General features: G+C 44.5%; 1 protein-coding gene across 1 annotated transcript in view; it reads right to left on the bottom strand.

Annotated features, from left to right (window-relative positions):
- The window catches only part of XPNPEP1 (X-prolyl aminopeptidase 1), a 46,897-nt gene that overhangs the window by 2,676 nt on the left and 25,547 nt on the right, over window positions 1-18,674 (bottom strand). The window contains exons 6-20 of the mRNA XM_053389261.1: window positions 18,220-18,324; window positions 15,869-15,961; window positions 14,916-15,059; window positions 14,547-14,642; window positions 12,943-13,024; window positions 12,286-12,496; window positions 10,853-10,942; window positions 10,537-10,587; window positions 9,602-9,660; window positions 7,967-8,044; window positions 6,756-6,827; window positions 3,876-3,936; window positions 3,132-3,201; window positions 1,855-2,028; window positions 416-492 (exon numbers count right to left, since the gene is read on the bottom strand). Of these exons, the coding sequence (XP_053245236.1) occupies window positions 416-492; window positions 1,855-2,028; window positions 3,132-3,201; window positions 3,876-3,936; window positions 6,756-6,827; window positions 7,967-8,044; window positions 9,602-9,660; window positions 10,537-10,587; window positions 10,853-10,942; window positions 12,286-12,496; window positions 12,943-13,024; window positions 14,547-14,642; window positions 14,916-15,059; window positions 15,869-15,961; window positions 18,220-18,324 (1,463 nt within the window). The remainder of the gene's footprint in view (window positions 1-415; window positions 493-1,854; window positions 2,029-3,131; window positions 3,202-3,875; window positions 3,937-6,755; window positions 6,828-7,966; window positions 8,045-9,601; window positions 9,661-10,536; window positions 10,588-10,852; window positions 10,943-12,285; window positions 12,497-12,942; window positions 13,025-14,546; window positions 14,643-14,915; window positions 15,060-15,868; window positions 15,962-18,219; window positions 18,325-18,674) is intronic.

Below are 18,674 nucleotides of genomic sequence, written 5' to 3'. Positions count from 1 at the left end.
TGTGAAGGTTGGCCATCTTGTGCCAAACCCCATGTTTCAACCCAATGTTCTCTTACGTTTCTCATTCCTACATAAAAACTCCCTTTCATCGGCAACTAGGAAAGTTAATAGAAGATTAAGGATACTTTCCAAAGTTATGTTTCAGCTTCCAGGACGGCAGAAACAACCAAGCACTGCAAGGATGGAAAAGCTGTGGCTTTGAAATCCTTGGTGGGGGACCTGTAGCCCTTGAGATGCTGGAGGACTCCAACTGCCATCAGCCCAAGCCAGCATGGCCCGTTGTGAGGGATGATGGACCACGATGCCCAACAACATTTGGAAGAAGGCAGGTTCACTCCCCATTGGAAAGACATCGTGCTCACAAGTCACAGCAAGGAGACATTGCTTCTCTCAGGCATGCAAAGAAACTGCTCACCTTGGTTTTAACAGGAACGACAATGACAACGTTTTCTATTCGGATCCCAAAAGCATCAGCCTCATAATAACCAGGCTCTGCAGAGACAAAGTTAGCCAGGAACACTGTTAGAAAAATTTCCCCCAAAGGGCAAACCCCCTAACAACCTTGGGAGTAAGGCCCAACTTTTCTGCTCAAGCAACCTGAAGATTTTGGAGTTCAAAGAATCTTCCATATCACACCCAAAGACACATCTACACCTTTCGTAGAGAAAGGCAGTAAAGGCTTCTTCTATGGCTTGATCACAGAGGCTGCATTGGTGAGGCAGCACTTGGGGGTGAAAATCCCAGCACCGTAAGAAAGGAAACCAGGATGGATGATTTTTTTATTCAGGGGCAGAACCAAAGCCCTTGAACAGCAATGTTGCCTGAAAACCCCACAAAATTCACATGGCAGACAAGAGATAATGTGCACCAAATCTACTAAACACTTGTGCCAGCAAAAACAGACCTTAATGCATACATCCTGGGCTGACAAATTGCTACCATAACAGCTAAGGGACATCCCTGCCTTAAACCTCACTCACTGCTAGGTGAGCCCTGGCACCATTTCTCAGGCTCTCATCTATCAAATGATGCAAGAGTAGTTCAGAGCAGCAGCTTCCTGGAGATGGAGTTACTTAACTTTATTTTATTTTATTATGCTTTTTATTAACTTTTTATTACAACACATAAAAACATGATACTTAAGAAACAAACTAAAAAAGGAAACACAAAACAAATGACAAACAAATAACCATAAATCTGAAAGCTCTTACACACGGACTTATGTTACCCTATTTTCAATTTTTGATTGTTATTCTATTCTAATAGACTTCCTTCCTCCTCAAAGCGGGTCTAATTTCTTGTTTGTTTAAATGTTTCTTTCTCATTGAATCATGGAGTTACTGATGCTTACCAGGAGGGGGTGGCTAGGAGGTGTTAAAAGCCTGTTTGATGCCCCACTGGGCAAGCTGCTCCTGATATGATGATAATACTGAGCTACCATACAGGAATGTAAGGGTTACTGAGATCAGTGCATGCAAACTGATAGCTCAGACAGTACAGCATGAGGCTATTGATCTGAGGGACATGAGTTTGAGCCCCACGTTGGGCAAATAATTCCTGCATTGCAAGAGGTTGGGCCATATGACTCTTGTGGTTCCTTCCAACTCTACAATTCTATGAGTCTGTGATTCAAATATATTTGGACACTTGCAAGCACTATATAAATGCTAAGTATTAATATAATCATTGTTGATATTTAAGGACTGGAGAGGTGCCACCCTCCCATTCTTTCCCAGAAACAACAACCTAGAGAGCCAAGAGGATCACATGAAATTCTTATATTAAAAGCCAAAGAGGCAGAAGACACTAGTTCATGTAACAAGAGTCATGAGTCAATGGGAATAAATTAATTACCATCAGAAACAATCATCCCAGCTTCCAGAGGTTCATCTGCAAAGGTTTTGTAGCTAATGCCACATGGACCTTCATGGACATTTAGGAAAGCCCCAACTCCGTGTCCTGTGCCATGCAGGTAATCTAAGCCTTGGTCCCACAATGCAGAGCGTGCAAAGGAGTCCAGGAGGTGACCTACAAGACACAAAAGGAAGTTGCAGGTCCACAATATATTAACAAGCTGAGCAGAAAGCAAGCGGCCTTATGTGTGACAGTCATATCCTGAACTTGCAGGTGGAAAAAGATGTGCATACAATTTTATACTGTCCTTTATATACTATGATTTTTTTTAAAAAAAAAGCTTTGGAAACAGGATCTAAGCATGACCATAATATTATCCAAACAATTGGTTTCCCACTCCCCCAGAACAAAAACTAATTCATACAACAAATTTCCCCATAAATCTATATGCATATATAGTGGATGCTAGTCATCAGAGTTCAATTGGATACTTTATAAAGGGATGCCGTATTTCATCCGTATCAGTCGCATCATTGGGGCATGTACTCTCTTAGCTAATTTCTCAGATAAAGCAATTGACCATTGTGTGATGTGTAGATAATCGTGTCCTTTCCTTTTGTGTACTATGCTGAGGGAACAATACAGATACCCCTTTTATCTGCATGATTGATTCATTTTTTTAAAGGGATAATGTTGCATCTTGCTTGAGAGATTCAGAATTGTAAATTGAGGGGAAAGAGGCCATAGCTCAGGGCTTGAGTACTGGCATTGTGTGCCAAGGGTCCCCCCACATCCTCAGGCGGGGCTGGGAGAGAATTCTGCCTGGAATCCTAGACAGCTGCCAGCCAGTCAGAGCAGACAATACTGAACTGAATGGACCAATGGTCTGACTCCATAGAAAGAGGCCGACTTCCTATGTTCTAAGTTTCTTAACACTCTTATATTCAGGTTCCATATAATTTTATTCAGGCTTAAATTTCAGGTGTCAATTTTATTTTCCTTAACGTGTTAAAACAGGAACCCCGTTTTTAAAGGGGAATTGTTGTGATTTGCTAGGGAAATATTCAATTTTAGTTTTAAGTTTCTTTAGTTTGTATATATGCTTTACCTGCGTCTGTGGCAATTCTATTCATCCTAAGTTACTTTTATACAGGTTTGTAGTTCCACATCATTAAACCCTTCCCTCGTGAAGGCCTGATGACTAGATAACAGAGCAAACACAAATCTGATTCCGAGTGTCACTGCAGATGAGGAAGAGGAAAGGGAAACTGACCAACCTTTGGTCCCGTTGGGGAATATGGCTGCGCTGACCGCTATGTGACCCTTCAGCACATAGGTAAAACACTCCTGGAAGGAAAGGGAAGACGATGAACAAAACAGAAGGCATTGGAAGGCCTGGCCCACAAGTCACTTGCAACCTAGAACAAGTGCATAAAGAATTCTGGACTGGGATCTGCCAATATATTTGAAGCAGCAGCTCAGTTTGATACTAAAAGCGACCAGTGTATATCTCATCTCCCTAAGATGTGTGTGTGCGCAGGGAAGAGGGCTGAAATAGAGGGCAATTTCTAGCAGTGGTCAGAGCTTGGATGTTCAACTTACATATGGACTACACCCCAGACGTTTTAATTGGCTCTTGTACACATTGGCATCCAGAACATCTGCCCCACCCCACCCCCTTTGGAGAAAATGCTGCTTCTATAAATATTCAGGTGGTTTTGATTATGAAAAAATAATGCCACAAAACTGAATATCCAAAAGGTTCCCGATGGATAGATACAAGGGGGGGGGGTAATGAAACCAGGACCCATAAAGAGGGAGAGTTGCTGCAGGTGCCCAGAGACAATAAGGCCATCCTTGCCTTGGGGGGGGGGTGTCAAGCAGAGCTACTTGATCGTCTCACGGTCCATTGTAGTAAGTGAAATCTGCACACAAACAAACCTACAGTGCTTATTGTATCTAAAATTGCCTAAGTCAACCCGTTTGGTGGAATCAACGATGAAAACCGAATTCTTGCATACCTTTTCATAAGCTGTTGGGGTGCCAAAATGCATTGTCCTTGTCACATCTGTAGTTCCATCCCTTCCAAAAAGAGAAAGAGAAAAACACATTCTAACTATCAAAAGGGAAAGGTGGAGGCATAAGCTGTTGTGTTATACCGAATCTGAGCATTGGTCCATCTAGTTCAGTGATGTCTACACTGACTGGCAACAACTCCCAAGGGTTTCAGGCAGGGGTCTCTCCCTGTCTTGCCTGGATATGCTGGGGATTGAAGCTGGTATCTTCTGCAGGCAAAGCAGATGCTCTAACACTGAGCTATGGCAGTTTCCGGAAAAGTCAAGAATATACTTTAAGTCATAGCCAGCCTAGTGCAAAATTTTGTGAGCTTCTTCTCCTACTGTTCTGCAGTAGGTAAGGCTCAGCTATAACAAGAATGGGCATTGCTGGCCTTGCTGGGTCACATCGAAATAGGCTACGAAACAGGTCAAGATTTCCTCATTGAAATGCCAGGAGACCATTGCCCACCAATCAGCTCACACAGCAAGATATTCTGTGGGCCTTGTCCTTCTTACTGGAATCGAAAGTGCAGAAATAGCAATCAACGAACAGAAGTTCACGGGGCAGGAGAAGGACAAGGTATGCCTACAGAGGGTGGAATAACAAGACGGGTAATTGGTCGTGGCAGTTGTGACCTTCCAAACCTGCTAGCAAGAGATCTCCCAATTAGAGACCCCCAAAGCAGATGGTTTCTCCCGCACTACTGAGATAAGGTATCAGCTAGCCAATGGACACCCAGGTGTCTTCTGCCACACCTCAAAGTATAATCTATTTAGTTACGCTATTTTTTAAAGGGAGCGGCTTCTAGAAGCTGGCTCCAGCCCTATCCCAACTTTTCTCTAGTTAATGCATGCTCAAGTAAGCTTTCACAGACTGCAAGGCCACTGGAGAGATGTCAAGCGGAATCTGTAACTGTAGCTCAGAGGAAATGAACTCTCTTCCAACAAATCTATTCTGTTATCCCTCCAGCTATCCCGGCCCTGGTGTCCGTTGGTTCCTCCTGCTCTCTGCTTATGGAACATTCCAATCTGGATAACCATCTGCATTGTTGTCTCTGCACAGGGCAAGCTGTTCGGAAAGCTGAGGTACAAAGGATTTGGCTCCAGCACAAGAGATTGTACTAAACGACCTCTGCCCCCCTCCCCCCCCCGGCTAGCTCTGCCAGCATACAAACTGAAGTCACTGGATGCAACTCAAGGCTCTGGGATGCTATGTTTCATAAATGATACATAATTTGGTACTGTGGGGCATGTTTCAGAGGATGAGAAAAGCAGGGCACACTTCCTTACGTCAAACCAACAAAAACAAGGGAAATAAATCCTGCCAATCCAATAAAAATCAGGGCAAAATGTGCATCCTGCAGCTCTGTGCATGAAGCACAAAGGAACAAAAATCAACCTTCTGAGGACAGCACTAGGGAAAGCGAGCTGGAGAGCATGTGAGCAGTGCTTGGGGAAGTATTCAAAGCCAGTCAAGCAGGATTTGATCCATGGGGGTTGGAAGCTATCAGGACCCCTGCATAACTCCTCTACTCTGTCCCAAAGGAGTGAGCAAATATTTCAAGTTCTCCAGAACTTCTTCTGCAGACTGGGTGTTAAGCAACACTTTTTTAAAAAATGGGGGGGGGGGAGAAAAAGGCAGGTACAGTGGAAAATCCTTAAGAGTCTGAAAGTTGGGAGTTCAGAAAGTGCAATGCACACTTAATTTCATTAGATGGCCCCGGTGCAAAGTAGGTTTTCAAGTTCATCAAGAAATTCTATCTAATGGGTTGGGATCGCTGACCAAGGAAGCCTCCTTCATCTCTATGGTCCTAAGGTCATGGAGCTTTGTTCAAGCATCGAATTTAGCTATATGTACCGTGTTGAAAAAAAGTCAAAGGATCTGTATTTCTCTGAGAATTCCCAAATTATCCATACTTTTGAAAATAAAGAGCACAATCCACACATAACTCCTCTTCCACAACCTCTGTTGACATTAACAGGTGTTAAGCAGGACCTTGAGAAGTTCCCCCTGGGGGGGCGGATTTGTGCAAAGTCTCTCTCCAGGCACTCTGCCCTAGCACATGACTTTAAAAACACTTGAGTTAACTTTGCAACATCAGCCAGTTCAGCCCTGCTGCCCCACAGCCTAGAGAATGTCATGGATGCATAACTCATTATATTCAAGTGGCTGCTTCACAATGTGGCACCGAGGAAGTCGATAATTAGGCTGCCTGAGAAGAAGGCTCTCATTGTACAAGTTTTATCCACACAGTTCCCATTCAGGGGGGCCATTAAAATTTCAAAAAAACAAAAATGCCAAGCCTCTAAAGCCAGGAAGGGAAAACCTGTGACCCTTCAGGTGCTATGGGACTCCAGTTCCCAGCAGCCAGCACAGCCAATGGTCAAGGATAATGGGACTTGTAGTCCAACAACATCTCGAGGGCCACAAGTTCCCCATCCCAGTTCTAAAGAAGCAATTTCCATCCACAGATCAGTTCCGCTCCATTCCTTGCTGAACAAAATAGTTTTCATCTTAATGCTGCTGTGGCTAAGAAATTAAGTCCCCAGCTTTTGAATCTCACCTCTGCAAGCACACTAGGTTGCCTTAAGCAAGCCACTCACTCTAAGCTTAAATAAAAAATTATACTGTATGTGAAATAGCACTATTTCAAAGCAAAGGGCAACTGCACAGCCCCCAACTTGCCAGAATAATATTGCTATGACTCATATTTTCTCCATGATGTTTATCTTAAACAAGTACAGTATACGGCTGTGTCTTTTTCCATACCAAATCTATATCTGAGGTGAGATTTGATTTAGTGTAGGTTCACCGATGTAAAGTAGCCTATAAGCTTCATTTACCTGTACTGAGCCCCAGAATCCAGGAGGTAGATTTCATTCATGGATAAAGTCCTATTTGTCTCAGGTGTAGGCCTATTCAAGAAAAGAAAAATGATTTGTCTCACCTTTTCATTGAAACCAGCAAGTGAAAACAGACTGAATTACAAGTTCTTCCTTCAATTATACAATTAAATTATGAACTCTGGGCCGAGTGTATTTGTCCTTAGTAAATTTTCATGGATTGTTGGATCAAATCAGCTGCCCAGTTAGGTCAGCATCATGTGTCTGAGGGCATCTTCAGCATTGTACAGCATGTGTTTACTATTGTAACTTATATAAGAGGCTGTATAGAATCGCAATATTTGGTGGTGGAAGCACATTCACAATGACGATCAGAAGGCTGGAAGAGCTTGTTATCTACACCTACTTGTTGATCACATGATTCTCTATTGAAAATTCTACAGCTGACAGGAGACAGGTCTATGAGCCACCAAGAAATATTCCAACACTTCAAAAATATATATATAGATAAAGTAAAGTATTTGCATGTATTTGCACTTCATTCAACCATTATTTCAACTAGGGTTGTGCTAAATTCTGCACTGTTATCAGTTTTTGCACTGAAAGCTGCACTTTGGGACAAGGTTAAATTTTTCACTGAATCAGTGGATGTCAAGATCTTTTCTTTTTTTAAAAAAACCACTTCCAGCCTCAACATCATGCAATCCCTGAGAAACTTGTAAAAGGACAAAAGGAAATCCTCTAGTCTCTGCATTCTGCAGCAGCAAATAACCTCAGCCCTCCACAATGACTCCACCCCTCAAACTCTCTCATTAGTAACTTTGGAAAAAACAGGAAGCTAGCCAAACAGGGACAACCGATCTTCATGAAGCCAACCGCCTGAAAACAATTTGGACATCCACAGTAGATGGTTATGGAACAAGATACATTGTTCTGCTGCTTCAGCCACAAACTCTCTTTATATCACTAGATGGAAAATAACATCAACTGACGTGATTCCCTGAAGTTCTGTTAAGCCTCAGATGGGGTCCACACCAAGGGCAATGGGATCCTGGAGAAAAGATTTGGTCATAGAAGCCAACTTGAAGGTTAACAGTAGCGAACATTTCCTAATCTAGACTAAGCAGCGATAAACTAGCATGATGGTGCTCTAGGTTCTTCCAACTATGTAGTGAAGTGTCCAGTGCAAGGACTCTGTTGCTCTTACTTACTTGTAGTGAATTATAGCACCGTTTGGGCCTGTACTTGATATTGTAGCAAAGCTCAAGTCGACAAAGTTCTCTTGCTGGCTGGAAAAAAGAGAAATTTCATGAGCAAAGGTCATTTAGAACTTCTACAGCAAGGAGACATCCTGCCTCTCAAAGGATGAGAACAAAGGTTTTCATTTTCTGCCATTGCCCTTCATTGAGATTTCATCATTCATGATCACCCTGGCGAGTCTTCCTGCAATTTGTCTCGATTAACCATTTGGGCCAAAACTTGCTCAGGTTGTTCTAGCAAGACAATGAACATCAAACCTAAAGTATGGGGAAGGGCTGTAGCTCAGTGGTAGAGCATATGCTCTTCATGCAGAAGGTCCCAGCTTCAATCCCAGCATCTGCAGGTAAGGTTGGGAATGCCCTCTAAAAACTTGGAGACACACTGCAGTTCTGTATAGAAAATATTGCGCTAGGTGGACCAATGGTGTGATGATGTGTTATAAAGAAGCTTCCTATTTTACCACCCAAAAAAGAAGATTGGGAACTGGACTAGTGATGATCTCAAACCAGAGCTTGCTCTATACCCTCTGCTTGGTTCATCCAAAAAGGTATCAGCTGGAGTACTGAAACATATTGAGTTGGTGTACTTTCCCCACATCATGCACGGCAGACTCCCTAGCCACGTTTGCCAATCTGGTCTTAGATACAGGGTTCACTTTGCTTGCCCAAAATGACATGCACAGTATTCTATGTGATGAATAAGCCTGAAGGCCAAGAACTGCATAATATTGTTCTGAGCTTGTCTAAGACAGAGGTATGAAACCAGGCAAGACAAACAAGGAGAAGACAAGGCAACAGTTTGATCATGAAATTATGCAGGACATGGACCCTCTCTCGAAACAATTTGTGGACATCCAATCAAGCCAAATGTTGGAAGATTCAGGACAGGCAAATGAAAGTACAGTGGTACCTCGGGTTAAGTACTTAATTCGTTCCGGAGGTCCATTCTTAACCCGAAACTGTTCTTAACCTGAAGCACCACTTTAGCTAATGGGGCCTCCTGCTGCTGCGCCGCCGTCGCTGCACGATTTCTGTTCTCATCCTGAAGCAAAGTTCTTAACCCGAGGTAATATTTCTGGGTTAGCGGAGTCTGTAACCTGAAGCGTATGTAACCCGAGGTACCACTGTACTTCTTCATGCAGCACATAGTTAAACTCACTCCCACAGGAGGCAGTAGCATCCACCATCTTGGATGGCTTTAAAAGAAGGTTGGGCAAATTAATGAAGGATCAGTCTATCCAGGGCTCCTAGCCATGATGGCTATGCTCTCCCTCCAGGAGGCAGCCACACCTGTGAATGCCAGGTGCTGAAAACTGAGGGAGAAGAGAGTCTCTTATGCTCAGGTCCTGCTCGTGGCTTTCCTCAAAGTTATCTAGCTAGTCACTGTGAGGTTGAGCCAGCAGGCTCTTCCGATGCTCTTATGTTCCTAAAGGTTTGCTCTTCTTTAAACTGCCTGCCTTGGAAGTCGGACCCCTTCTTTCCGCAGCCTCTCAATAAAACAAATGGACCCTGTTTCCCCCAAAGTCTATATAAAACTTCAGTGCCTATAATGACCCAGAGATTGCCCACATCTGTCTATCTTCTTACCTACGGAACTCCTCTGCTTTGTCTGCTGCTGTTATTTCAGTAATATTCCCTTTGGGAACCTAATAGAAAAGATTGCAGCCTGGTAAACAACAATGGAAACACAGCATGTTGTAGCCTTCATGGGATCTTGCCCAGTCACCCTCTCTTTTCCCTTAGAGGCCACTGTTGACTCCCCATCCCTCATGCTATCCTTGGGCATCAATATCAGGGCTCAACGACATTAGCAGTGGCTAAACCAATGGGACTTTCTCCTCAGTAGACTACAGCTATTGAATATTAGTGTTACCTTGGAAAACTTAAAACTGTGGCTAATCTTAACTATGCTATATATTGAAACCAGCTTTATAGTTTGATTTCCAAAGTTGACTTCTTTCAATAAACCATGGTTAAGACTAGACACAGTTTGTTTGAGTTTGGACATTCCACTAAGCTGTGATTGGTGACAAACAGCAGCAAAAGCTTCTGATCCCCTGCATGTGGCTGCACTGGAAAAGCAGAGCGAGGGGAAAGTGTTTGAGGCTAACGCAGGCCCATTTACGTAGTGCTAAGCACCATAGTTTAGTGTGATATCTGAACATGGCCATTGTGAGAAAACTAATATAGCATATAAAAAAACAGAAGAGAATTTGGTGCTTTCCAGTAAAATTCCACTATGGCAATCTCTGCCATGATTTTTCTCCTGTATGCAAGCCGATCGTTCACCATTCCTCTTTCGATCACACAAGGGAAGCAAAAAGAGTCTCCAAAAGTCATCATTTCCTCTCAAGGTGGAAATATGAACAGCCTTCACAGCCCCTAAAAGTCTCAGTGGCTTTCTCCGTCCCTCTAAGCCATGGTAATCAGTAGTTACCATGAGCAATACTAAAGCTTATATTCATGCAATCTTCTATTATACAGTAACAGTCTTCTCTCAGTAAAAATCTATAAAACTATACCTCCTTCTCCAGCCAGTTAAATAACTCACACAAGGCCACAGCATCCTTAATCTGTTAATAAAAGGAGAAGAAGAAACAAGGTAAAGGGATTAATGAAATACACCTGTATGGAATAACCCACTGAAAAATTGGCCCCAAACATTTTAATGGAAGGAATATATTAGTAGGCAGCAGCAAAAAGACGACATTTGTACTTCCAAGCAGAAACTTCTGTACTTCACTCTGCACTCTGCAAAAACTATTGCAGAGTTCAGTAGAATTAATAATTTGCAGCTCTGAAACAGAAAAGAGCCACTAAACTGGGCAGATCACTTACGTGAGCTCTCCTCATGCCTTCTGACTCCGCTGCATTCTTCACAGCTTTTGCAATGCATATGGGAGTGTAGGGGGTGAGGTAGCGGTGATCCTAAGACCAAAAGGAAAAGATAAAATTTGGCAAGGAGCCCAAACTGCCTGCTGACCCTGGAGCTGTCTGGCCACTAAGACTACACCGAAGTGGGCTAGCTACATCTTTGTATCCTTCCAAGCCTCAGGGACCAGACAGAAAGGATGCAGGCAAGCCAAGAGCATCCTTTATCATATTCTGTCTGCATGAAAGGCAAAGTGTAGCCTTTCCTTACAAGGGACCACCAGATCATTTTGCATGCCCTTTCCTGCACCTTTTCCAGTCATTTCCCCTCGATTCTGCTCAGACAGTTCTAAGCCCTTCAGGAGATGGTCCATCTGAAGCCTACAGTTCCATGGATCTACATATTTAGATAGGATTCCTGCATTGCAGGGGGCTGGACTAGATGATCTGTGAGGTCCCTCTACAATTCTATGATTCCATGAAGCGGACACACCTCTGCATATAGTTCTCTCTGGAAAGTCTCCAGCTCTGTGCAAGCCACTTTATGAGCTGAGCAGGAAGCAGGGCGAAGTCTGGTCTCAAAGAACATTGCGGACTGTGCCAAAACACTGCCATATACATGGGACACTGAACTAAAAGTACCTTAGAATCTTCTTGCACTCTGTGTTAGGTATGTAACACAGCACAGAAAAGAAAAAGAAAAAGAAGAGCCCATTTCAAACAGAAGGCATGCTCCTGCAGCCCAGGGTAGCCGGTGGAGTGCCTTCTACGTGTGGTTGGACTCCAACTCCCATGAGCCCCCACCACCATGGCCAATGGCCAGGGATGAGGGGAGTTGGAGTCCAACACCATCTGAAGGCACCACAAGAGCTACCACTGCTCTAGCTAATGGAGGTTTCTATATTCATGTTCTACATACAGGTGAAGAAGGAAAATGCCTCACATGGGATAACAGTAAGTCTCACGGTGCGTTTTGTCACAGCCTCCCCACAGAAAGCCAGAAGAGGCTGCTGTGTCGTCGTCCCTCAACAAAACGATGAAAACAAAACCTCTTTATTCCTCTCTGCTAGAATGTTTTCCAGCCCAATCCGCAAAAGTAGTTTTTTTGCTGCAGGGCCAATTTTTTTTTCCAAATCCCTGCCTTATTCTAATCTGACACTCTTTCAGATAAATTCTTTTAATGAGTTAGTCATTTCCTCCTGCCACAGGGGTTATAAGCAACCCATGGAGAGCTTGGCTTGGGTTTCAAAGCCACGTTGCAGCAGAGGACAAGAGGCCTGCAACAGCCCCACACGGAAGGAAGCTTGGAAGCATCCGCCCCAAGTGGAAGTGCATAGCTGCAGACCTGAGCTGGGGGGGGGGGGTGAGAGGCATTTGCTGCCTTGCCAAAGCCTACGGACCTTGGGGATGGCCTGGGTCAGGGCATAGCTGGCTTTGTCACTGAGCCAAACTTTCTCGTGGGGAGAAAGGGTGTCGCAGATGGACTTCAGAACGGTCAGGATGGAGTCATACGGCAGCACTTGGATGCTGAACTCAGGGTCCTGAGCAGAGTCCAGCAACAGATGCTCTCTCACGCCTGGGTCGGACATGCGATCGCCATCAATGAACAACCTAGAGGAATATATTGGAGAGAGAGAGAAAAGAAGCCTGAGCCTTGTGGGACACACAATTAAATAAAGAGTGAATGACTGAACAATGTTTTATTTATTGCATTTGCATCTTTTTGCCAAAGAGATCAAGGTGTCGTACATGATTCTCCACCTCCTCATTCATTTGGACAGTAATGTCTCTGCAGGTACACCTGCCTTGTGGGGCTGCTGTCTACTCAAAGTTCCCCAGACTTCACTTCTGCCTATTTCTTTCCCAGTGAGTGCAGTGCCACCACTAGGCAAGCACCACTGCCATTCCTCCCCCTTCAGAGGCTGCAGCCTATTGCTTTTAAGACCTGCTGTCCTTGCCCACTCACCCAATCAGTTTCTTGAAGGAAAATATATACACATGTTGACCATCAGAGTAAATGTGAGCAAAATAAATGAGAAAGCCTCCTTTTCCATTACCTGATTGTATTGGCTCCTATGATGGCGTAAGCAAAAAAGACCGGGTTGTACTCAACATCCGAGCCTCTGAGATTAAAGAGCCCTAAAAAAATAAGGACGGAGAAGACGGTGTCACAAACCTGGTTAAAATTCAACATTACAGTGGTACCTCAGGTTAAGTACTTAATTCATTCCAGAGCTCTGTTCTTAACCTAAAACTGTTCTTAACCTGAAGCACCACTTTAGCTAATGGGGCCTCCCACTGCTGCCGCGCCGCTGCTGCACAATTTCTGTTCTCATCCTGAAGCAAAGTTCTTAACCCGAGGTACTATTTCTGGGTTAGCGGAGTCTGTAACCTGAAGCATATGTAACCCGAGGTACCACCGTACTTTCTTTTCTTTTAAGAAAGCAGTGGGGAAGCACCATCCATAGTGAGATGCAACACAACCACTTAAATGAACAATAAGGGGCTTTTGCCACAAGATGGCATTAGAAGTCCAGACTACGCACAAGGAAGATCTTTTGGTAACAAGAAAATAAGACAAACGAAGTACAAAGGAAGCCAAGTTGGACCATAAGGAAAAAGTAGAAAATCCACAGCGGGACCCTGTATTTATTAGGACCACCCACAAAAGAGTGAGCAAACTTTCAAGGTCTCCAGATCGCTTTATGAGGCTGGAGGATGAGGGAAGCAAAGCAGGAGGAGTGGGATGGTGGAGAGGGAACATGGCTGGTATTAAAACCATAAAGTCTGCATTGGTTTCAGTCCTGTGACCAAGTGCAGGAAGAGATAAGGAACGTAATGGAGCTGCTGTGCAGGTTGCAGGTTACACCTGGGATTATACACAAAAACAAAAGAACATCCAATGGTTCAGCGGCTCACTCCTTATTATTGAAAATGTAAAATCCAGGAATTACTCACATCTGTCTCTAGAGACTGAGACCGGTCTCACATATCACACTAAGCCAAGCCAGGCTCCCAGAGAGGAGAACACAAGCATTTTGCTACACCACCAGCCCCGGCAGTCATTCTGATGATGGGGAGGGAGTTCAACTCTGCTTGGTGAGGGTGTGCAAACATGTTTGCCACTGTGAAGTCACTCGCGCAGCAAAGCCCTGCAGAAAGCAGGCCACTAGACAAGCCCACAGCCTACCGAGCCGTTTCTCCAGATCAAATCCAACACGTTATCCTTTGGGCCCCATTGCCCCCCAATAGGCAAACATGCCACTTCCTGTTTTGCACTTTACTGGGCTCCTGGCTGCTCCTCAGCTGTGCTTGGTGGGTATTTGGGAACTAAGTGGTTGCAGACTGTAAGCAGGCAGCAGCTACCCACAAGTGCAGCACAAGGTGGTTTTTCCATCCATTCGTGGTAATTAGTAATACTGAGCCCAGCAGCAGCCCTCCTGGAAATGGCACAAGGTTGACCAGTGAACAGCCAGCAACTGAAATCTCTACGTTCCAAAGATGACACCGGGACAGACTTCTATTGTCCAAATTGGCCCACAGTCCTACTGACCCCTGGGGATGCCGAAGGGTTTCTCATTTCCAGCTGCGTAGAGATTCCTGAGTAGATAATGAACATGGAATTGAACAATGCTAAAGGAAACAGGATACTTGTACTCACAAGCCACTTCATCCAAGGCGGTCACCACAAACCACGGAGCCTTCCTCTCAGCCATTTTCCCCCGCAGGGCTGTGATCTTGTCCTTCCAGCTGATCCCTGCATCATGCAATGAAAGCGAGAACTTAATCCGGCCAAATTCTCTAGGGTTAATGTAACAAAGCAGTTCTTTTATCTACACACAGGTGCCGTTTATGCCCAATTCATCTCAGTTGCTTTTAGGGATATTAAATGATGGTTGCAGCCGGACTAGTCTCATCCTTTCCACACACACAGTACCTCCGCCCAATATGCAATTCAACGGGGAGCCTGTCGAGATTGTCATTTCATTATCAACAACATTCTTACGGCCGTGACTGGGATCCTGCTAACCTGTGTAGTTCAAGCCTAGAGTCATCAAGGGTTTGCAAGGCCGTGGTGGTCGATCTGTCCATATGACATCAATTAGGTTGTCTTTGACAGGCACAAGAGTATGGCCAGCACTATTCAGAACTTTGGACATCCTCTTCCATTGATCTGGGGATGACAGAAAGAGTGACGTAAGAAGCATGCTGCTGTTGAGATCTCCAGCCTGCTAGCTTTCCCTGTGAAGCGACATTGTGTAAGCAGAAAGGTGGGGGATACAGTACACATCTAAACACATGGGTTGGTAACAGAATCATTTATCCACTGCATTTCTTAAAAAGTATTTTATTAAGAACCTCACCATTTGCATTCATGAAATATAAAATCAATAAAAAAACTGAACAAAATTGTGTGCGCATGTTCTGTACATTACAACGAGAATTAGGGAACAAGAACTTCTCCTGTTAGGGTCAACTAAACCCTAGACTTTCATCAGAAAACTTTGGACCAGAAACGTATCACATCTCAGACAATTTATCGCTCTCCATTTTTAAAGAAACAAAAGTTTTTACGCCTTATGGTTTTGAAGAAGAAACTGGAGATGAATGGTTAGCTTACAAACCACTGTGGGATTGTAGAGGGAAAGCAGTAAAAATATTGCCATTAACCAGATTTGGGGGGAACAGATTCCTGTGACCTTCTTCAAATTCCCAACTGAAAAGTTTGCTAGATTCATTTGCAGTTGAAACTGGATAGGGCAACCAATCCACCTCCTTCTTGAATAATCAGGATATCTCACTGACTCCTTGGAAAAACATCAGCCTCCCTACCCCCAACTACCTTGTTGCAGATAAAGGGTTTAAAGACAAGTTCAACTACCCTGGTTAGAGCCAACCCCTTGATGCTGTGTGGTGAAGCAGCACAGGTCAGGAGAATCTAACCATTTACACAAATCAGAAGGCATTTAAGGGCAAACTAACCTGCTGGAATGATGAAAGGATCTACTCCAACTTTGGAACCCTCGGGGAGAACACTCACAAGCCAGTCCTCCTGCGCGGGAGTGTTCTTCAGACCTGAAGGCAAGAAAGAATTCAAGAGAGATTGCAAAGTTTAAAGAAAAGGAACACAAGCATGGAGACCTTGATCACAAGACCAGGGAGCAGTAAACCTCAACACAGCGGTTTATAACCAAATTTAAGTGCAGAAATGCATGCCCAAACCCCAAGTAAGACTGCAGTGCCAGAGATGGAAATAGCACCAGCAGTGGGGAACTTCCAGCCCACCAGGCCTCCCTATTTGGCCGCAATGCAATTTTGGCCAAGCCACACCCTTCTTGGGCAGCTAAAGGCTAAAAAATGATTTCTTTTCTTCACTGCTCACTTCCCTCTGTGGCCCCCTAGCCTTGTGCTGCGGCTCCACATTCACACGATTTTCACCAGTGGCCCCCTTGGAATATCCTAGACCCCCCCAGGGAGCCATATGGCACCCAGTTGGGAAACACCGCAATAGAGCCCTGCCCGTGGCTTTTTGAAAGCCTTGCCAATCGGCTGATGAGCTGTGATTGCACAGAGCTGTGCAAGGCTCTTTGAAGTTGCAGCGGTCGACTAATTGTCAGGACTTCAAAGTGCTGCGCACATAATTGCAATACAGGTTACCGACAGGTGGTTAGTGCCCTCTCCCCTGTCAAACTTGCCCTGTGAGGGAGATAAGGACCCAGCACACAGGTCAGATCTACTTCCTCATGCCTGGAATACCCAATAGTATTTTGGGGAAACAAACCATGTGTAAATCCCTAGGAACAGATACTCCAAAACCATGACCCCTCACCAACCTTTATCATAGAAGCCCTCTGCTCCCAAAACAAACCCCATTTATGGATTCCTTTCCATACTCCTAAAAACACTGCAGACTTGGAGCTTGGAGCACTGTGATACAGTGCAGTGTGGCCCAGAATGTTGCCCCTTTAATAACTCAGTTTGTTCCCTACTATTTGCCCTGGGAAATGATATGAGCAATCAGCTTCAGAGAACAATTGAGTCAGAACCCTGGGCTAGATGGACCAGTGTTGCCTACACCACCTAGGAGATATCAGAACTTTTCCATTTCTGCCAACCGATACCCTTGAACCTGAAGCCTTCTGCACGCAAACCATGCGCTCCTCACACTGAAGCATGGTTCCTTTCAGCTATAGCTACTGCTATCCCCAAGAGCAAAGCACCTGGGAGGTAGCCAAACAGAGCACCCTTCCTTTCCCTGCCTGCCTCCACTGATTTGAGTACCACTGAAAAGAGAAGTGCTGCCCATGCGAGCTCTTTCCTTCTCCTATCTCCCTTCCCTCATCAGCCTTTGTTCTCACTAAGGTCAGAAAGCACTGCAGTTGCTAAGCAACCAAGGGATGGGCCGAGGAACAACAAGTTGCAAGTACTGGCAGCAAGTTCAGCAATAAAGGAGGAACTGGTGTGTTCGGGAAGCCCAATGGTGAAAGGGGGGTCAGCACAAGGAAGAGAATGAGGAATGCTGGACTAGTCAGAAATTCTGATGCCTTGTTTTAGTGCCTCCATTGGGGAAGCTGAAACCATCTCTGTGGTTCAGGGTACCCTGAACGTTGCAACATTTTAATGTCATGCCTCTCACACACACAGTTTCTGTTCCTCAATCTTTCCCCAAAACGCCCATATAAATGACAGCAATTCAGTACAATTTCCATAGCTAGAATTATGCCCAAAAAAATTTACAAAAGTTTTCTTAATGTTGAGTTACATGTCCAGATATTAAATGCAGACTTTCTGCAAGCACAGTATGGCTCTTTACTGTGGCATTTGGAAAGCTGGGTGCCCAATTCACAGGCCCCCAGCTGCACCTTCAAGTGAGCCTGGAAGTAATCAGACCTATCACAAAATGAAGAGGTCACTATGGGGCAAGGTCACATCACCTTTATCGCCTGTGCTCAGCAGCTGTCAATCACTCAGGCTGCATTCAAGCAAACTCCATTATATTCTTCTCATAGGGTTGGTACAGGAAGCTGCAACTCACTTTTATACCATTCACACAATAAATGCTATTGTATTTTTCCAGAGAACACTCACACTTGGTGAAGGGTACAGCCTAACAACTAGGATTTGCCTGCTTTCTGCCTGCAAATAACCACTGACTTTGGGCAGATATACTAGGAAGGGAAAGCAAGAGGCCCTGCTCCTGTTAACATGTTCAAGAAAACGTTCTTTTCTCCATGTAACAACAGGGACAAGGGAACGTGAATGGGTTAAGAAGCACAGCCAAAGGAACCGTGGAGGAGACCTAAAGCAAAGCACTAGTTTGGGCTCTCACACACCCATCATCATGAGTGTCCAGTTGGTATCCATTTGCTCAGCAGCTTGGAGAAAGTAGCGTCCGTCGGTCCACATGGCAGCATCTTGTGCTGTTATTATGGCGGTTCCTGAGAAAGAGTGAAGAAGGGAGAGGTGGTCATATATTATACACACACACACATGGCCAGTGGTGCCAGTTGAATAAATGAAGGGAAATAAAATGATCAAACTTGAATTAAGTTTGTTCCGAAGCATCTGAAATTCAGGCCAGAGCAGTAGAGTTTACCTTGAGAAGGCCTGAGCTAAAATACTTCCTGGGACATAAACCATAGTTAGGCTGCTGACACCTGGACTTGGCTGTTTTACAGTAAGGGGTAAACAAAGCCCCACAGAATGGCTGGCTTGACAATGCTTGCAATGCATATATATCACGCACACAGCTTGAAATGGAACCTACATCTCATAGCTGTAGTTTAAT

Source organism: Podarcis raffonei, chromosome 5 (assembly GCF_027172205.1).
Source record: "Podarcis raffonei isolate rPodRaf1 chromosome 5, rPodRaf1.pri, whole genome shotgun sequence".
Lineage (NCBI taxonomy): Eukaryota > Metazoa > Chordata > Lepidosauria > Squamata > Lacertidae > Podarcis > Podarcis raffonei.
The sequence above is the reverse complement of the archived record's forward strand: the minus strand, read 5'-3'. Positions and strand labels throughout refer to the sequence as shown.